Source organism: Crinia signifera, chromosome 4, assembly GCF_055691185.1.
Source record: "Crinia signifera chromosome 4, ASM5569118v1, whole genome shotgun sequence".
Taxonomy (NCBI): Eukaryota; Metazoa; Chordata; class Amphibia; order Anura; family Myobatrachidae; genus Crinia; species Crinia signifera.
Window position 1 is genome coordinate 312,150,375 of NC_139220.1, and position 18,932 is coordinate 312,169,306.

The following is an 18,932-nucleotide window of genomic DNA, read 5'->3' on the forward strand; positions in this document are numbered from 1 at the left end:
GATGAAAAGGAGAAACTGAGCAATATATCTCCCCCGTGTGTACGGGGCTTTAGTAATGACTACACCTGTGCACTAGCAAGGGAGTCTGGGAAATGTGACAGTTAGTAATGACATCACCTGTGCACCAGCTAGGTGATCTGGGAAATGTGACAGTTAGTAATGACTACACCTGTGCACCAGCTAGGTGGTCTGGGAAATGTGACCGTTAGTAATGACTGCACCTGTGCACCAGCTAGGGGGTCTTGGAAATGTGACTGTTAGTAATGACATCACCTGTGTACCAGCTAGGTGATCTGGGAAATGTGACAGTTAGTAATGACTACACCTGTGCACCAGCTAGGTGGTCTGGGAAATGTGACCGTTAGTAATGACTGCACCTGTGCACCAGCTAGGTGATCTGGGAAATGTTACAGTTAGTAATGACTACAGCTATGCACCAGCTAGGTAACCTGGAAAACGTGGACTGTTGGTAGATCTCGAGAATCGGTTTGGCCACCCCTGTTGTAGAAGGTCTGTGTCATCTTCTCAATGAGCGTGCAGTGGAAGCCATGGTACATGCCCAGGGCGTTGAGAGCTCTGGGCCCTGGTGGGGTCTGGAAGGCCAACTCCAGGAGGCGTGCCTACGCCACACCTCCAAAAAGTTTTAACAAAATAGTAATCAGCGTCCCACGGGATGTTCACAGGGGCAAATCCAAGGGGGGGGGGGGGGTATACAGGGGTTCACCTGAAAAAATACTTCTCCTCTCTGCCCCATGTCTGTCTCACTGCCCGATGTACCCTCCTATATAGATGCAGGCTGCGTCTATATAGAAGGGCATCTTCAGCGGCGGTGTCAGGTATTAGGTTGTCATTAATTAGGTCGACCACTGTTTGTCGAAAGGCAATAGGTTGACACATGGAAAAGGTCGACATGCTTTAGGCCAGTGATGGATAACCTTGACACTCCAGCTGTTGTTGAACTACATATGCCAGCATGCCCTGCATCAGTTTTAGCATGGCCAAATAGTAAAACTGTAGCAGGGCATGCTGGGATGTGTAGTTCAACAACAGCTGGAGCTTCAAGGTTAGCCATCACTGCTTTAAGTCAACATTGACAAAGGGTCCACAAAAACAAAATGTCGACATGAAATGGTCAACACAGGAAAGATCGACGTGTGTTTTCACCTTTTTTGGGTCTCTGTGCCGAAATGTTCACAATTTGTGTCCCAAATTTCAACGTAAATTGACATAATCATCGTATTAGTGTGTCCGGTATGAAATACAGACGCCGGAATCCCGACTGCTGCAATGCCGACAAGGGGGGGGGGGGGGGGGGTGTGTGTCGTGGATCGCGGGGAAGGGGCAGGGCTAAACATGCAAATCATGTCATTTTAGCCCCGCCACCTCACCGAAGACACGCAACTTGTGGGATTTGCGGTACTGGGGGTGGGGCTTAATGATGTCTACGTCAAGCCCCACCCCCAGAAGTGCTGCTGACAGTCTGCTCTCCAGGGTTCTCCTGGAGAGGAGACTTTAAAAGTAGACAAGTGTGCCCCAGAGGGATAACGCTCCCTCGGAGACAACTGGACTTCGATCTTGATCGAGGTTGTGCCTTTCAGGGCTAACGGCCTGGTATAACGAGGAACTCCTGTGCTCAGTCAATATTTTTATGTGTCCACCATTGTCTGGGGGATCTTTTGCTTGTGTCGACCTTTTGTCTACGATGTCAACCTAGTCAGTGTCGACCCTATAGTGCCAACCTATTGACTGTCGACCCAGACATGCATATTAAGCAAAGGACAACTATCTCCATAAGAACTGTCACCTTTATGACCCATTAGCCAGCGTATGGGGGATCCTGTTAGATTCCAATCGGGGAACACTGTGCAGAGAAGTCAGTAGGCGACTGTTAGGAAATGCCATCTATAGACGCCATTGCCTACTGTGTACGTACTGTACTTTGCCATACGGCGTTACTGTATTCCTAGCTGCCTATTTATCAGCAGGCAGATATGTGAGCAAGTGTGACACTGCCATCTAGTGTCAGGGGCCGGCAGGACATGCTGGGATCTACAAAACTGCATGTAGTTCAATGTGCAGTATTTGTTATTGAAAATGTTGGCAGTATAATATTCCATCAGTTATGAAAAGAGAAGCTAATGTGTTAATAAATAATAATAATAATAATAACAAGTAAATTCCTGAAGCACCATGCAATTTTGTTTTCATTACGGGACAGATGATTAGGTCACGGGTGAGTGCCCATTTTTGAGCCTCACAACCAGACAGGTTAGTACGCAGTAAATGTAACTCTTTCTTGTTTTTCAACTGGGTGCTAGTAGTGGTTTTTCCCGGTAAAATCTGTCACTGTGCTCAGCCTTAGTGAAGCCAGATGCAGTCAGTGAGACTGCATTGGCTTCACTGTGGTTGGCATTGACTTCCTATTGGAAGTCAGACCTGCCAGTCACCCGCAGTATGGTAGTCCTATTGGGAGGTGTTCCCTCCCTCCAGGACTGCCAGTCCGGGCTGTGATAGGCAGAGAGCTGCGTTCCTGTAGGAAGTCAACAATGCGAATAGAGAGAGGAGCGACGGGGAGCGGCAGTCCCCCTTCTTCAGTAAGGTAGGAGCAGCCGGTGCTATTTATTAAGCCTGAATTAATTGTTGCTGTAAGCACATTTGTAGAACATGCCCCTACAATGACCCCTGTTTGATATGGAGCAGCCATTTGGAGGCAGGGAAGGGGACGGGGGTGATTTGGGCCATCTTCACGCATACTTGCCTAGTCTCCCTCAAGTGCTGGGAGACATGATTTTTTGGGCAGTCCCCTGTAATAATATAATAATAATTATTTCATTTTTATAGCGGTCTTTCTCCAATAGGACTCAAAGTGTATATCAGACAGAGTGAATGTAATACAGTATAGGAACAATGAAGTACAGAAAAGCTTTTCATAAACTATACTTAAAGGAATTAGGCAAATACTTGAGCAAACAGGAAAGTCTTGAGTCTCCCGCATCACAGCGGGCAGGATGAAGACATTAAATATTGAATTGTGTTGCTGTGTGGAGGGGGTGGGACTAAATGATGCAAATTTGCATCACATATTCCCCTCCCGCCCCCTCCTTATGGACCACACGATTCACATCACTTTTGGGGAGTGGGGCTTAGAGATGTATTTACACCAATTACATCTTTCTACTACTGAGGCCCATATCAGTGGCCCTATTCATTCCCACACCAATGGAAAATGCAGCAAAACCCAAATGCAGAAGTACAGGGCAGGCTGGTGGGCCTGTGAGGTGTAATTCAGCATCTTTGTGTTTCCATAGAACACCTGTATGTTTAAGCTGCTGATCCACGCTAGGATCATGGGGCTGGCATACCACAGAGTCTATCACTTCTCAGAGAACCATGTAAAGTGCTGCATAGGGTTATGGTGGTGTTATACTGGGCCACTAAAGTAACTGCAGTCCTGGGCAATTTCACAGGGTCTGGGTCATTGGGTCGACCAAATTAAGGTCGAGCACTGAAGGTCCACAGAGCTTAGGTCGACACCTAAAATAGGTTGATGTGACTAAGGTCGACAGGGTTGTAAGGGAATGGGATCATTCGTCAGACTGCATTTAGGTCTACAGTCATTAGGTCGACCCCACTAGGTCGACTGGCAGGAAGGTCGACCTGACTTAAGGTCGACATGGGCCAAGGTCGACATGATTTAAGGTCGAATTTGCATAAAGGTCGACATGAGGAAGGTCGACTGGTCATAAGGTCGACATGGGTTTTTCACTGTTTTTTGGTCCGAATGTCGACACATTCGACATGGACACAGTTGGCAATGAGAATCGGACCCTCGCATCGCTCGCTTTGCTCGCTATGCTTCTGGCACGGTGCCTCGCTGCGCTCGGCACACTATTTTATTCTCCCACCACGCCCTAGTGGATGGTAGGGCATAAAATACCGCCTGTCGGCACATGTCGGCTCAAAAAACAGTGAAAAACCCATGTCGACCTTATGACCAGTCGACCTTCCTCATGTCGACCTTTATGCAAATTCGACCTTAAGTCATGTCGACCTTGGCCCATGTCGACCTTAATTCAGGTCGACCTTCTTGCCAGTCGACCTAGTGGGGTCGACCTAATGACTGTAGACCTAAATGCAGTCTGACGAATGACCGCATCCCGTTGTAAGGTTGACACAAGCATTAGGTTGACAATGGCAAGGTCAACAGTCAAAAGGTTGACGCATCCCCTTGCCTGGCTCGCCATGCTTCGGACACGGTGACTCGCTGAGCTTGGCACACAATTTTATTCTACCGCCACGCCATAGTGGATGGTAGGAATGAAATGCCGCCTGTCGGCATGTCAGCTAAAAACAAAAAAGCCTGAAAAACTGTTGATCTTTTGACCGTTGACCTTGCCATTGTCGACTTGTGCTTGTGTCAATCGCCCAACCCTGTTGAACTTAGCTATGTCAACCTATTTCAGTGGTTGACCCAGCACATCTTGAGCTAAATAGGATCGTCCTAGTGTCCGTATTCCGTTCTATTGACTAGTGGCGGCTCTGGGGAAGGGGGGGGGGGGGGCTGCAGCACAGTTTAAAATTCCAAAAGAGGAGCCACACCCACTACCAGTGAGTCAGTTTGAAGTGGCAGTTGGTGGCAGTGAATGATGCTCCCTATTTGAATTTTGAACAGCCCCCTCCTCTGGATCCGCCACTGGCCCATTCTCAAAACAAACTGCAGTTGTCATTGGAGGAAAATGTAAGATTCACTACTGCAGTACATAACAGCGTATATTGGGGTCAGCCATTGCTATTATTATATTATATATCAGTATAGCTGCATATCCTATGTATCTATAATAAACTGTGTCCCCCCAGATGTTCTTCTCCATCCTCGGCTCGGCTATCGGACTCACCGGATCACTCTTCTGCCTGGTCATGTGCGTCACGGGAATATTGAGGGGACCCACCTGCGCCTATTACATCACGGATCACACGAACGACACCACCACTGGACCCTCCCTTGTCTGGGGTCGTCCGTTTGATTATCCTCTGCCAGAATACAAGTGAGACCACTTTATGGAGTGCACATAATTTCCGATACACTACAGCTAGGCAGCTGCCTGGGGGCTCCAGAATCTGGGGGTGCCCCTGACAGTATGCCCTCCATATAGGTTGACCGTATAAAGGACGACAGTCAAAAGATCGACCACTATTGGTCAACAGGCCAAAAGTAGTCTCTGGAGGCCCGTAGATCATTCTTTAGTTCTCCTTTACCGTTCTAGTAACTCACAACCTGCTCCGCGGATGCTGCGCAGAGCGCCGTGTATTTAATCCTCAGCTGCGGAGCATTAACAGTTGTTATCCCTTCTATCCCGCAGCAATGAGAGCTACATATTCCATAAAGAATTATGGAACCTCTGTGTTGAACCCCAAGACGTGGTGGAGTTCAATATAATCCTCTTCTCCATCATTCTGGCCGCCAGCTCCATCGAAACCATCCTGCTCGCCGTACAGCTGTTCAACGGCCTGTTCGGCCTCATCGGCGGCACCTGCCGGGAAGAGGAGATTGACTATGAGGATATGAAGAAAGAAGCCAAATGTAAGAACACATTACTGTGCACATATGGGAGGCTGCAGGGAGGGAGGGAGGGAGGGTAAGGATGCAGGGTGGGAGGGTTAGGCTGCAAGGAGGGAGGGAGGGTTAGGCTGCAGGGTGGGGTAGGTTAGGGTTTGGCTGCAGGGTGGGAGGGTTAGAGTCAGGCTGTGGGGAGGGAGAGTTAGGGCTAGGCTGCAGTGCAGGAAGGGAGGGTTAGGCTGCAGGGAGGAAGAGTTAGAGTTAGGCTGCAGGGAGGGAGAGTTAGGGTTAGGCTGTGGGGAGGAAAGGTTAAACTGCAGGGTGGGGTAGGTTAGGGTTAGGCTGCGTGGAGGGAGGGTAAGGATTCAGGGTGGGAGGGTTAGGCTGCAGGGATGGGAGGGAGAGTTAGGCTGCAGGGAGGGAGAGTTAGGGCTAGGCTGTGGGGATAGAGAGTTAGGGTTAGGCTGCAGGGAGGGAGAGTTAGGGCTAGGCTGCAGGGAGGGAGAGTTAGGATTAGGCTGTGGGGAGGGAAGGTTAGGCTTAGGCTGCAGGGTGGGATAGGTTAGGGTTAGGCTGTGGGGAGGGAGGGTAAGGATGCAGGGTGGGAGGGTTAGGATTAGGCTGCAGGGAGGGAGGGTTAGGCTGTGGGGAGGGAGAGTTAGGCTGCAGGGAGGGAGAGTTAGGGTTAGGCTGTGAGGAGGGAGGGATAGGCTGTGGGAATGGAAGGTTAGGCTCAGGCTGCAGGGTAGGTTAGGGTTAGGCTGCAGAGTAGGGTAGTTTAGGGTTAGGCTGCGGGAGGGAGGGTAAGGATGCAGGGTGGGAGGGTTAGGCTGTGGGGAGGGAGTGTAAGGATGCAGGGTGGGAGGGTTAGACTGCAGGGAGGGAGAGTTAGGGTTAGGCTGTGGGGTGGGAGAGTTAGGGTTAGGCTGTGGGGTGGGAGAGTTAGGGTTAGGCTGCAGGGAGGAAGAGTTAGAGTTAGGCTGCAGGTAGGGTTAGGATTAGGCTGTGGAGAGGGAAGGTTAGGCTTAGGCTTCAGGGTGGGGTAGGTTAGGGTTAGGCTGCAGGGAGGGAGGGTAAGGATGCAGGGTGGGAGGGTTAGGCTGCAGGGAGGGGAGGGAGGGTTAGACTGCAGGGAGGAAGAGTAAGAGTTAGGCTGCAGGGAGGGAGAGTTAGGGTTAGGCTGTGGGGAGGGAGAGTTAGGGTTAGGCTGCAGGGTGAGGTAGGTTAGGGTTAGGCTGTGGGGAGGGTAAGGATGCAGGGTGAGAGGGTTAGGATTAGGCTGCAGGCAGGGAGGGTTAGGCTGTGGGGAGGGAGAGTTAGGCTGCAGGGAGGAAGAGTTAGGCTGCAGGGAGGGAGAGTTAGGGTTAGGCTGTGAGGAGGGAGGGTTAGGCTGTGGGGAGGGAAGGTTAGGCTGCAGGGTAGGGTAGGTTTAGGCTGCAGGGTGGGGTAGGTTAGGATTAGGCTGCGGGGAGGGAGGGTAAGGATGAAGGGTGGGAGGGTTAGGCTGCAGGGTGGGGTAGGTTAGGATTAGGCTGCGGGGAGGGAGGGTAAGGATGAAGGGTGGGAGGGTTAGACTGCAGGGAGGGAGAGTTAGGGTTAGGCTGTGGGGAGGGTTAGGGGGGCGCAGGGGGAAGGTAAGTCTTATTACCGGACCCCTGTCTAGATCCCCTGCATCAGGATGCCGGATTCATGATTCTGACTGCCAACATCTCTAGCGCGGGTTATCTGCACGTACTCCCTCCAAAGATAGAGATGCACTTATCCAATAGAGGGAACTAGGAAGTAGGATCTTATATAAGAATAATGTAATGTATTCACACAGTTGTCATAAAGCCCCTGTTTACATTTCTTCATTTTATCTCTCCAGGTTGATGCATCAACGCTCCTTACTGTGGAAAGTAGAGCCCTTATAAACCCATAATCTCCCACTACAAAGGCTTGTCACTCCAAAAGCACCTGGTGGTTTACAGAACCCCCCTCAACCCTGCCCATCCCAAGAACATGGGTTAGTCTATTGCCTGCAGCGATGGCGGGATGGGAGGGCGATCTACTGGAAAAACCATGGAATAAGCCACCTCCCCCCCAACTGACCAATAAACATCTACTTCAGCAGAAAGGATTCTGGGAGTTTTTCTTCCTCTGTTTATATAGCATGTATGGTACTTGTTTCCTATCTGGGCGCCCACTAAGTAAATTGAGCACCATGCTATTCTCCGTAGTGAAATCTGATCGCATCGCATCGTACACATACACGATATTGAACGATGCGATGCGATGCGATCCGATTCGATTTCCCATAGGAAACAATGTTAAATGGCTCAATTTAGCCAAATTATCATAGGAACAATAGTAAATGGGCCAAAAACACCCCTGAACATTGAAATGTCCCCCCAAAAGTAGTTGACGCCACCCCACCATCAACGTGAACCCGAAGCGTGGCGAGCGCAGCGAGCCCGCGAGGGGCGGCGGTACGCGTCCTCCGACCTTTTCATGCCCTACTATCCACTAGGGCGTGGAGTGAGAATAGAATAGTGTGGCGAGCGCAGCGAGCCACCGAGCCCGAAGCGTGGCGAGCGCAGCGAGCCCCGCGAGGGGACGCGGATACCTTCACAGGTAAACGCGTCCCTTTGCGGGCTTCCCAGGTGTCCGCGTCGCCATGGACACCTGGGAAGCCCGCGAGGGGACGCGTATAACTGTGAAGGTATCCGCGTCCCCTCGCGGGGCTCGCTGCGCTCGCCACGCTTCGGGCTCGGTGGCTCGCTGCGCTCGCCACACTATTCTATTCTCACTCCACGCCCTAGTGGATAGTAGGGCATGAAAAGGTCGGAGGACGCGTACCGCCGCCCCTCGCGGGCTCGCTGCGCTCGCCACGCTTCGGGTTCACGTTGATGGCGGGGTGGCGTCAACTACTTTTGGGGGGACATTTCAATGTTCAGGGGTGTTTTTGGCCCATTTACTATTGTTCCTATGATAATTTGGCTAAATTGAGCCATTTAACATTGTTTCCTATGGGAAATCGGATCGCATCGCATCGCATCGCATCGCATCGTTCAATATCGTGTATGTGTACGATGCGATGCGATCCGATTTCAGTACGGTGCCGTACGTAGAAAACCTGGGCGCCCAGATAGGAAACAAGTACCGCATGTATATATATTGATTATTATTATTATTTGACTGAATAAACAGAAACGTGGACGGTCTTCTTATGTTCTAAGCAAAGAGTTTTTCTGCATTTATTTTTGGCTGTGGAATTTCGTGGTAGGCAAATCCGTTACCCTGTGGGGGATGCAGGAACAACATGTACTGTATGCTAACAGATTCATATTCGGAGGTTCCACAGGCACATTGGTAGAACAAGACATGGACCGGACTAGAAACTGAAATCAAAGTCATTTATTAGAAATCCAAATAAAAGTAATTAGTAATTTCTCTAATTTGCTAAATGAAAGTATTTGCATGATGGCTTTTCCCTTATTTGTTTAGAGACTCTCAAAAAATGTCTCCCCTCCCATTTTCATGCAGGGGCTTCTCAAAAATGGCCATAATGAGTCATGCAAAATCCTCTAGTAGTCATAATTGTATTAGTAGTCATAATATGTATCTACTTAATATAGTAACATCGTATTTAAGGCTGAAAAAAGACGTTAGTCCATCGAGTTCAATCTATATAACCTGTAACTACTGACTTGAGTAAGTCATATCTATAGGATTCCCTTAGTGGCCAAACATGCATCCAGTTTTTATTTAACTTCATTAAGTAGTTGCTGTAACCACCCCCACCGGCAATGAGTTCCAGAATGTTACCGCTCTAATGGTGAAGAATCCTCTTCTTAATTCAGTACGGAATTTCTTTTCCTCGAGCCTCAGTACATGCCCGCGTGTCCTAAGTACAGATGGGTCTTGTCCCATCTTGGCAGGGGATGGCGCTGGCGTCGCCAGCCGCCATCCCCCGCCAGCGCCATGGCGATGGTGAGAAGGGGACGCGCGCGCACGAGAGGCGCGCGCGTCCCCTTCCGACCGTGCTTCCATCCGTTCCCCCGGGTCCCCGCCGGCTTGCCGGCGGTAACCCGGGGTCCCCGCCGCCTGCCCGCATCCCCCCCTAACCCCCCCTAACCCTGTCCGTCTCCCTGAGGCGGAGACGGACAGGGTTTCCGTCGCGCTGGCGACGGAGACTGAGACGCGCGTGCGCGTGAGACGCACGCGCGTCTCAGTGCATTCGCTGGCGTGGCTGCTGGCGGGTCGCCAGCGCAGACGCCATGGCGACCCGCCAGAAAGGATGGGACAAGACCCATCTGTATAGGCCTGTTAGTGACCAATCATCTCCCAGTTCCATATGATTCCCAATCCTGTATTTGAACGTATTAAACATATCACCTCTCAACCTCTGTTTCTCCAGTGAAAACATTTTCAGCCTGGTTAACCTATTTTTGTATTCTAGTGATTCGAGACCTTTTACTAGCTTAGTCGCCTTTCTCTGTACCTGTTAAAAATCATTTATGTACTTTTTAAGGTGCGGCGCCCAGAACTGAACACAATATTCTATGTGTAGTCTCACCAATGCCTTTTAAAAAGGTACTATCACATTGGCATCCCTTGAATCCATGCCCCTTTTAATGCATGCCAGTGTCCTGTTTGCTTTTGCTGCCGCACTTAAGCAATGTACACTATTACCCAATTTTTCATCCATGATGACCCCCAATTCCCTATAATAACTCAATTTAGCCTATAAGTAGCTTGTTATTTTTTGTTCCCATAATTAATTACTTTACATTTATCAATATTAAACTGCATTTTCCACCTTTCCAACCACCTTTCCAGTTTAAATATGTCACTGTAGTGTATCCATATCCTCTCCTGAGTTAGTTTCCTTACTCAATTTTCGTGTCATCCGCAAATATTGCAATTTTACTCACTATGTCACTTCCTATATCATTAATGAATATAACAAGGTGGGTCCCAATATTGAACCTTGCGGGACTCCACTTTGGACCTTACCCCAGCTAGAATGTATGCCGTTTACCACCACTCTCTGTCCCCAATTGTGCAACCAGTTTTTAATACAATTACAAATTTTATCTCATAACCCTAAATTACCTAGTTTCATTAATATCCTTTTATGAGGCACCGTGTCAAAAGCTTTAGCGAAATTAAGAAGTATTACAGCAACAGATTTCCCTAAGTCTAGCCCCCTACTGACTTCCTCATAGAAGCTAATTAAATTTGTCTGACATTATCTATTTTTGACAAACCCATGCGGAGCCTTACTTATCACCTTCTCCAGTTCTAAGAAATTGTGGATACTATCTCTTATTATTCCTTCTAATATTTTCCCCACAATGGATGTAAGGCTGACTGGTCTATCATTTTCAGGGTAAGTTTTGCTACCTTTCTTCCATATTTGTACTACGTTAGCTATGCGCCAGTCCCTTGGTACCGTCCGAGTTTATTGATTCCTCAAATATCAGATATAAGGGTATAATATATGATACAGAGGTGTATTTATAATTTGTGCAGGGTGCCTGGTGCACATGAGGTACTAGGTTCAAGGGGAGCCCCAAACAACACTCCCTGCACCCAGAATATATGTCATAATGGTAAGTGGGTCCGTCCTACTCCACTGCACCATCTTCCCTTCTGGAAGGATGGTGCTGCACAGTGAAAGCAAATACCCAGGCACCGTGTCAGAGCCATCTTCTGGAATATCTCTTGAAAGATGGTGTTGCAATGAAGGAGGGACTCGATTGCCAGTCTTGCCCTACTTGGTGCTACTGATGTACAGGGTTGGCAATGTCATCTGACATGTTAGGATTCTCCTGTAGCTACAGTGTGTAACAGCAAGTGCGCATTTTGTCTACGGACAGCAGGCCTATTCACAACAGCATCACATGATTCATACATCCAATCCATTGCTAGAGGTTCCTATTTAAACTGCTTCTAGGGATCTGTACCTTGCCAATATAACACGTATCCTAGGACACTTGGTACCCTGTAGCAGAAGCGGTTACCTGCATTTTTATCTGTTACCTGCTCATGTTCCTGTGAATTCAGTGCTCCCTATAGCTGGAAGTTACCATCTGATTCTGCTGTAACAAGCCCTTCCACCAACACCAGTGTGCTGTCTGCCCCATGCAGCTATTCCTGTGCTTGTTCTAGTATGCTTCCAAGCCTCCTGCATGCAGTCTCTACACCATATAGTGTCCTGAGCCACTACTGACTGTCCAAGGTACATTGTCTATAATCTATACTGTAACCCCATATTCTATGTTCCTTTCTATTGTTACAAGCTAAACTTACTGGGGCTAATTTAGCCCGTTTGCTGGGCTGCGGATTTGCAGCCCAAGTGATTATGAGAGGCAGTGCGCATGCGCGAGCCCTCTACGTGCGATCACAGCCAGCGATGGATAGCCATCACTGGCTGTTCGCAAGTTGAGTGACAGCCGTGGGGCGTTTGGGGGCGGTACGCTGAAGAGGACTGCGCACATCAACAGCATTCGATGTTAAGTGATTGCGAATGGTTTTTACCCTGTGTGCATGGCTGGAACGTATTCGCAGCCGTGGACAGGGGCGTGGGGGGGGGGGGGAGGGAGGGCTGTGGCGGGGAAGCTGGGCTGGGCTCCGAGGATTCGCTGCCCAGCAATCAGGTCTGAATCAGGCCCTCTATCTTTACTAGTGCTTTCAGAGCTTTATTTATAAGTTAAAAGAAACTGTATTTTTGGTTATTTTATTCCTCTAATTTTTTATTTTTTGTTCCTTAATTACTGTTCTAGTGGTGCAGAGTACTTTCTGTTTTTTGACACGCCCATGTTTGTCACCCCACGACTGTGTTTGATTAAAACGGCAGCTTTGTGTCTGAGGCAGCGACTGCGGCTCTGTACAGACAAGTGTCTCGCATGATTTCATGTCGTTATCCCACGCAGTGGAGTAAACAAAAATTTTGCGCCCCCATGTCAAAAAAGGTTTCTGGAATCCCCCCTAATTACATTAATTACTCTTTTTTTTTACCTACATGCTCCTGCCGGGGATTTCCTGCTCATTGCTGAGGGTTACAGTCTCCTTGCCATTGATTTGGCATGGTCAATGCCAGGGGGGCTTAAATGTTACTTGACAGGGAAGAGTTACATGCTCGTTGTCAGGGGGATTACATGCTTGTTGCCAGGGCGTTACATGCTCGTTGCCTGGGTAGCTTACATTTTCATTGCCATTGCCAGGTGAGTTACATACTCAAACGCGTCGACAAGTACTGTGGAGAGTGAGCAGCCATCATTTCCTTCACCATCCCGGATATCTTTTGGACTAATTGTATGTATTTTTTAACCTTTTAAAAAAAATTTTTTTGGGTTAAAGTTTTTTTTGGACTGTTTTTTTTGCTGCTGAATTTTTGGGACTCTTTGTACATCCTTCCATTGTTGGGATGGAGGATGTTTTATATGTTTTTTCTACTGTATAAATAAAGACTTTTTTAAGAATATCATCACCTCGAGGTTAAGAACAACTTTTTGAAAAAATCACCATTTCTATAAAGAAACCCTGATAGGAGGTGTTACACTTACAAATGTGTAAGTTTTGGTACGCACATCATTCATCTGTTGCATAATCTCTGGGTATTTAAAAAATTCTACCTATCCACATAATCACGAAAGGTGGTGCAATTCCCTCTGTTAAAGAAACCTTTTTGGGTGTTCCTCTACACATCACAGTGTGAGTCACGGTACGCCATTCAGTACCCCCACTTGTTCAAACTCTACGGTTTCCACTTACCTGCTTATTGTAGTAACACTATATATTAGGCACTAATACTGTCCTATCACAATTTTTTTTGAATTGATGCTGAGAAAAAATTGGCTCCAATGGTGACTATGGACACATAGTGGATACAAGAACACGCTACGTGCACATATCCAGCATTGTAACACGTAAGTGTGGTACGCACAATTTATTTATCCCAACCTGGATTTTTCAAATCTTCACCTTAAAGATACCTTTACAGGTGTATCTTACTCTATTCTTGGGTGAGTAAGGTACGATCACTACTTCTCTTCAAACCACTTGTGGTGTTACTCGAAATAGATTTGTTTCAACCATATATCTAGACACTGATATCACTTCTTTTATCCATTTTCATCATATCCCTACCGAGAGAAAAAAAATCCCCTGGGGTTCCAATGATGACAGTGGACACACAGTGAACACAAGCACACGCTACGGGCATATACCCAGCTTCTCTTCACGTAAGTGCGGTACGCACCACTTATGATTCACCATTGGATCTAATATATACATCAAATAAAGATACCTTTATATACGTATCTTACTCTTTTCTTGGGTGAGTAAGGTACGACCACCTAGCTTTTTTCCAGACCACACGGGGTGTTATACTACGCTATTGACCCACACACTAATCTGGAATTTTCATTTTCATATTTTACACAACTTACCGAGTGGAGATATCTACATCCAAAGGAGAAAAAAACACAGAAAAAAGGAAGATCAGAGGACCAGGTCGAAAGAAACCGCTACGTGCCTGTACACTGCTATACTTACCGTGAGTGGGGTACGCCCATCTATCCATCTTGTGTATAAGCCTCATTAACAATTTATATAATATAAATCAGTATAACAACTGATCCCGTTCTTCTTCTCTTCCTTTGAGAACCATTTATTGAAAATTGTGAAGATTTCTGGGGACTTTCAGACTCACCTGTATTCAAGTATTGCGCCGGAGATTTGGAAACATCCCACTTCTTGTATGTTTGGTATCTTCTGTGGTTATAGGGTGATAACCAGGGATTAGTACAGACACTCAGGCTGCAGGGCGCCATTTCAGGTCATATCTTAAATATCTTAAAAATCTTGTTGCAAGGGTAGGTTACATGCTTGTTGCTTGCCAAGGGATTACATGCTCGTTGCCAGTGTTTTTTTTTTTGTGCTAGTTTTTTTGTGCTAGTTGCCAGGGAGGGCTTCTTGCTCATTGACAGGTGGGTTACATTCTCATTACCAGGTGGGAGTTACATGCTCCTTGCTACGGGGGATTACATGTTGGTTGCTATGGAAGAGTTACATGCTTTTTACCAGGGGGGGTAACATGCTCGTTGCCAGGGGAGAGTTACATGCTCATTGTTGGGGAAGAGTTACTGTAAATGCTTGTTGCCAGTGGGGAGTTACATGCTCATTGCCAGGGGAGAGTTACATGCTCATTGTCAGGGGGGTTACATGCTCATTGCCAAGGTGGTTCCATTCTAACAGCCTGCCAACACTTCTGGAATCCACACTTCTGGAATCCACACTTCTGGGTAATGTTGGGCACACAACGCTCCTCTGACAGATCCAAGAGGTCCAGCAGGACCTCTAGTGTCTGTCTCCTCCAAGATGGCGGCCATTTATGGAGGGTCAGCCACGGGCAGAGACTGCAGCACCAGCTCTCCACCACCAGCCAATCCTGTTCTCTGGTGCAGAGTAGGAGGGAGGAGAGGGGGCCACCGGTACACCCTCTGTCCTCCTCGGCTCCTGGAACTTGGAGCCGCCCTCACTACGCCACTGATCCCACGAGACTCTGACTATAGTTAAGCTCCGCATCGCCCACTGTTAGAGACGGTATCTCTAGAGTCGGCAGTCAGTAGCGTGACATCATATGGACCACATAGACTAGGTCGAGATTGACAAACACAACCAAAAGGTCAATGTTGTAAAGGTTGACACATGAAATGGTCAACATGAGTTTTTCACATATTTTTTTCGGTACTTGTGAGTTATCTGGGCGCCCGATTTCTAAATCGGGTCGGATCGGGCACATCCCATCGCATCGCATGCGACCATCGGATGCGATGCGATGCGATGCGATGACCCGATTTTTCCATAGGAATCAATGTTAAAATGGACTGAGTCCATTTTAACATGGAATTCAATGGGAAAAAGGGGTCCTTTTCATACCCCTACTATCCAAGTGGGCATGGAGTTGGATATAAACCTGTGGCGAGCGTAGCGAGCCACCGAGCCCGAAGCGTGGCGAGCGTAGCGAGCCCCGCGAGGGGACACGGAATACCGTCCCCTCGCGGGGCTCGCTTCGCTCGCCACGCTTCGGGCTCGGTGGCTCGCTACGCTCGCCACAGGTTTATATCCAACTACATGCCCACTTGGATAGTAGGGGTATGAAAAGGACCCCTTTTTCCCATTGAATTCCATGTTAAAATGGACTCAGTCCATTTTAACATTGATTCCTATGGAAAAATCGGGTCATCGCATCCGATGGTCGCATGCGATGCGATGCGATGCGATATCGCATCGCATCGCATCTGATTGTATGCCTTAACTTAAGGCATACAATCAAAAAATCGGGCGCCCAGATAACTCACAAGTACCTTTTTTTCTTTTCTTTGACTTTTTATGCTTTACGATCCACGTGGACTACAATTGGAAATGGTAAAGTGCAGCGGTAGTGAAGCGAGGCACCATGCCCGAGGTCCACAAGCCATGTGAGGGTAAGCGCTACACTGATTGGGAGTCCATGTCGACAGGCGTCGGCTTAGACACACAAAAAATCATGTTGACCTTATGATGTGCCTACGTTTTTCACATCGACCTTTTGCTTGTGTCAACCTTTCCATGTCAACGTTGTGTCTGTCGACCTTTTGGTGTTGACCTCTTGACTTTCGACCCTATGACCGCACCCATTAGAGAACAGCTGAGCCACCGAAGAGGAAGGGAATGAAGACAGCAGCTAAATGCTGTCCAGTGTGTGGGGGCCCCAGAGTGTCCTCCCCTGTTATCCCCCCTATAATATGGCCCTGGATGTGTTCATCTCCGTAACAGTTGCTTTATGTGGGGAACCTAAGTGGTACATAATTGTACCCTGAGCATTACACTAGAGGGCGCCATAGTCTCTTCCTTGTTTTCTGATGTACAAATGAATGAACGCCAGACACAGGGCTATTGTGATGCATTGTGGGATGTATTACAGATTTGTTTAAGATGTAGCACCATTCACTAATATAATGCACTGTATACATAGAAATGTAATTGAGCATCATATACTGTAGATTCATGGGTAAAAGCTGTCAAAGGGACTTAGCAGACCCTCAGAATCACACATAAGGAAGCTTTGGAGTTTGATAAAGTGGGGAGATAAAGTGCCAGCCAATCAGCTCCTGTTGTTCACTTCTAACACAGAATGTAACATGGCATACCCTCCAACATTTCCATCTAAAAAATCGGTACAGGGGTGTGGCCATGGTTAAAAGGGGGCGTGGCCTTCACATTTTACTTTGGACTACATGTGCCAATTTCTTTATGAGGCCCATTTTAATATAAATCCTGCGCTGGCTGTCCCTACCTCGTCAGCTTTGCGGGGTCTGGCCATAAAATCGCTGACTGTCCCCGCTGTCGGGTTCTCCATGCTGCGGCAAGTCCATGCTGTGGTGACGTCACGCAGCCCCGGAGGTGGCGGCTTGTGCTATTGCGGCCGGGACTTGTGGTCTCTGGACAGCCGACATCCTCCAACCACAGTCTCTTCCTGAGCAGCAGGGGGAGGCAAGCCTGTCACAGCCCTCCGCTGTGCACCCTAGGAGATGTAGTCCTGGCCGGCTGCTTCTCCATGCTCTCTGGGGAGCAGTCGGCAGTGTAATAAACTACATCTCCCAGAATCCCTCAGGCAGCTAAATCTGATGTTAACAAAAACCGGTACATTCGGTACAGTTTATTTTAGCCGGTACAGACCGTTAAAAAACGGTACAGTTGGAGGGTATGACATGGCAGGCAGGAGCTGGTTGGCCGCTACTTTATCTCTCTCCACTAATTCAGCATTTAGGCAGATCTGTGCCATGTTTTACATTTTAAAAGGATTCTGCTACCTGAGTCATGTAGACCAGGGCTGGCCAAAGTGGTCCCCAAGAGCTACCAACAGGTCATGTTTTCCAGACCACCTAGCTGGTGCACAGGTGCAGTCATTACTAATGGTGTGTACACACGGTGAGATCCCCTTGCTATTCGACTTAAGCTCCGAATGCTATGCAATCTTTGCTATCTCTATACTATTCACATACAGTTCATGCTATCTGCATTAGATTTGCACTATATAGTCATTGCTGCCCTGTCTATCTGGGTTTCGATTTGTGGTGCCACGGGAGCGCGCATCGGGATCGCAAGGTAAAAAACCTGTGCGATCTGCATATTATCTACATGTGATCCTGATGCGATTTTGACTATATAGCCAAAATCTCATGCAGGGCCGGTGCTAGGGTGTCCGGCGCCCTCCTGCAAACCATACATTTTGCACCCTTTCACATTGCCATTGCAACAAGCTGCAGCCCGATTGTGGGAGTGTATGCAACATGCGATCCTATGGAGGATCTCGGGTGCATGTACATGTATACATACACCATCTCAGTGCTGTGTCCGCAAAATGTTACAGGCACTAAAGGTGCCCATACACGCTGCGAGAATCGCATACCATATGGGCTAGATCGCATCGAAGGTGCATGCATGCAATGTGTGTGCGATGCGATCCAAAAGCAGTACAAGAAGTATGTGCAGCACTCGTGACTGAGGGGAGCAGGGGTTAAAGTGAGGGGAACAGGGTGGAACTGAGTTCCACCACCTCTAATGGTTTGGTGGAACATTTTAACCTCCACATTGGCCCTGCACAATAATTCTCACAGAAAAGCATTCTAGTTTGCAGGGGAGATGCTCAAAACCCTACCACTGGACCTGTCTCTGCCTAATGGGGGAAAGGGGAGGGGGGTAATTAGGTGGCATAGAGAAATGAGTTCCCCCACCTCTGCATGCCCACTTTAAGCCCTGGAGGGGAGAGAAGGAGGAGATGGAAGAAGAGGGGAGGAGATAGAGGGGGCGGAGTGTTGAGGACTGGCAGCGGCACTGGCACAGCACACTGAGAAGAGGGAAGGAAGGGGAGGCGGCGCTGCTGCCTGTTCGACATTTGATTGACAGCTGACAGGCGCAGGGAGCAATGGGTAGGGGGCGGATCCGTACATGACATGTCATCCAGGCATTCACAGACAGCGCTACATGCCTCAGCGCAAGTGTCCGTGAGGAAGAGGGGGCAGGTCACAGGAGGAGGACAGTGTGTACGCGGTGCAGGGAGCTGCTCAGCCTCTCCATACTGCCACCCGCTGTCAGACAGGCACTGCGGGTGGCGTGCAGTGGGCAGTGACAGTGACAGCTTTAGCAGAGCAGGGAGGGAGACAGCGCCTTTTCAGCATGGTGCCTCCCTGCTTTGCAGGAGCTGCTGAGTGGGTAGTGCCGGCCCTGATCTCATGCTGATTGTACCCGTGTGTACACAGCACAACTGTCACATTTCCCAGGCTCCCTAGCTGGTGCACAGGTGCTGTCATTACTAACTGTCACATTTCCCAGACTCCCT

General features: G+C 48.4%; 1 protein-coding gene and 1 long non-coding RNA gene across 3 annotated transcripts; one reads left to right on the forward strand and one right to left on the reverse strand.

Annotated features, from left to right (window-relative positions):
- The first annotated feature begins 1,431 nt into the window (after positions 1-1,431).
- LOC146075836 (transmembrane 4 L6 family member 5-like) lies at positions 1,432-7,709 on the forward strand. Of its 2 annotated transcripts, none has more exons than XM_083185478.1 (4): positions 1,432-1,636; positions 4,858-5,045; positions 5,361-5,581; positions 7,425-7,709. In XM_083185478.1, exons 2-4 carry the CDS (start codon positions 4,858-4,860, stop codon positions 7,427-7,429), a joined length of 414 nt encoding a protein of 137 aa, XP_083041604.1. In that variant the 5' UTR covers positions 1,432-1,636; the 3' UTR covers positions 7,430-7,709. The 2 variants fall into 2 exon arrangements, with proteins under 2 accessions (XP_083041604.1, XP_083041602.1); XM_083185476.1 differs by lacking the exon at positions 1,432-1,636 and adding an exon at positions 1,810-1,925.
- On the reverse strand, positions 4,721-17,198 carry LOC146075837 (uncharacterized). The gene is made up of 3 exons (XR_014473640.1): positions 16,887-17,198; positions 14,259-14,320; positions 4,721-5,531 (listed from the first exon to the last, which is right to left on the reverse strand). It is a non-coding gene; the product is annotated as an uncharacterized LOC146075837 (long non-coding RNA).
- Positions 17,199-18,932: the final 1,734 nt, after the last annotated feature.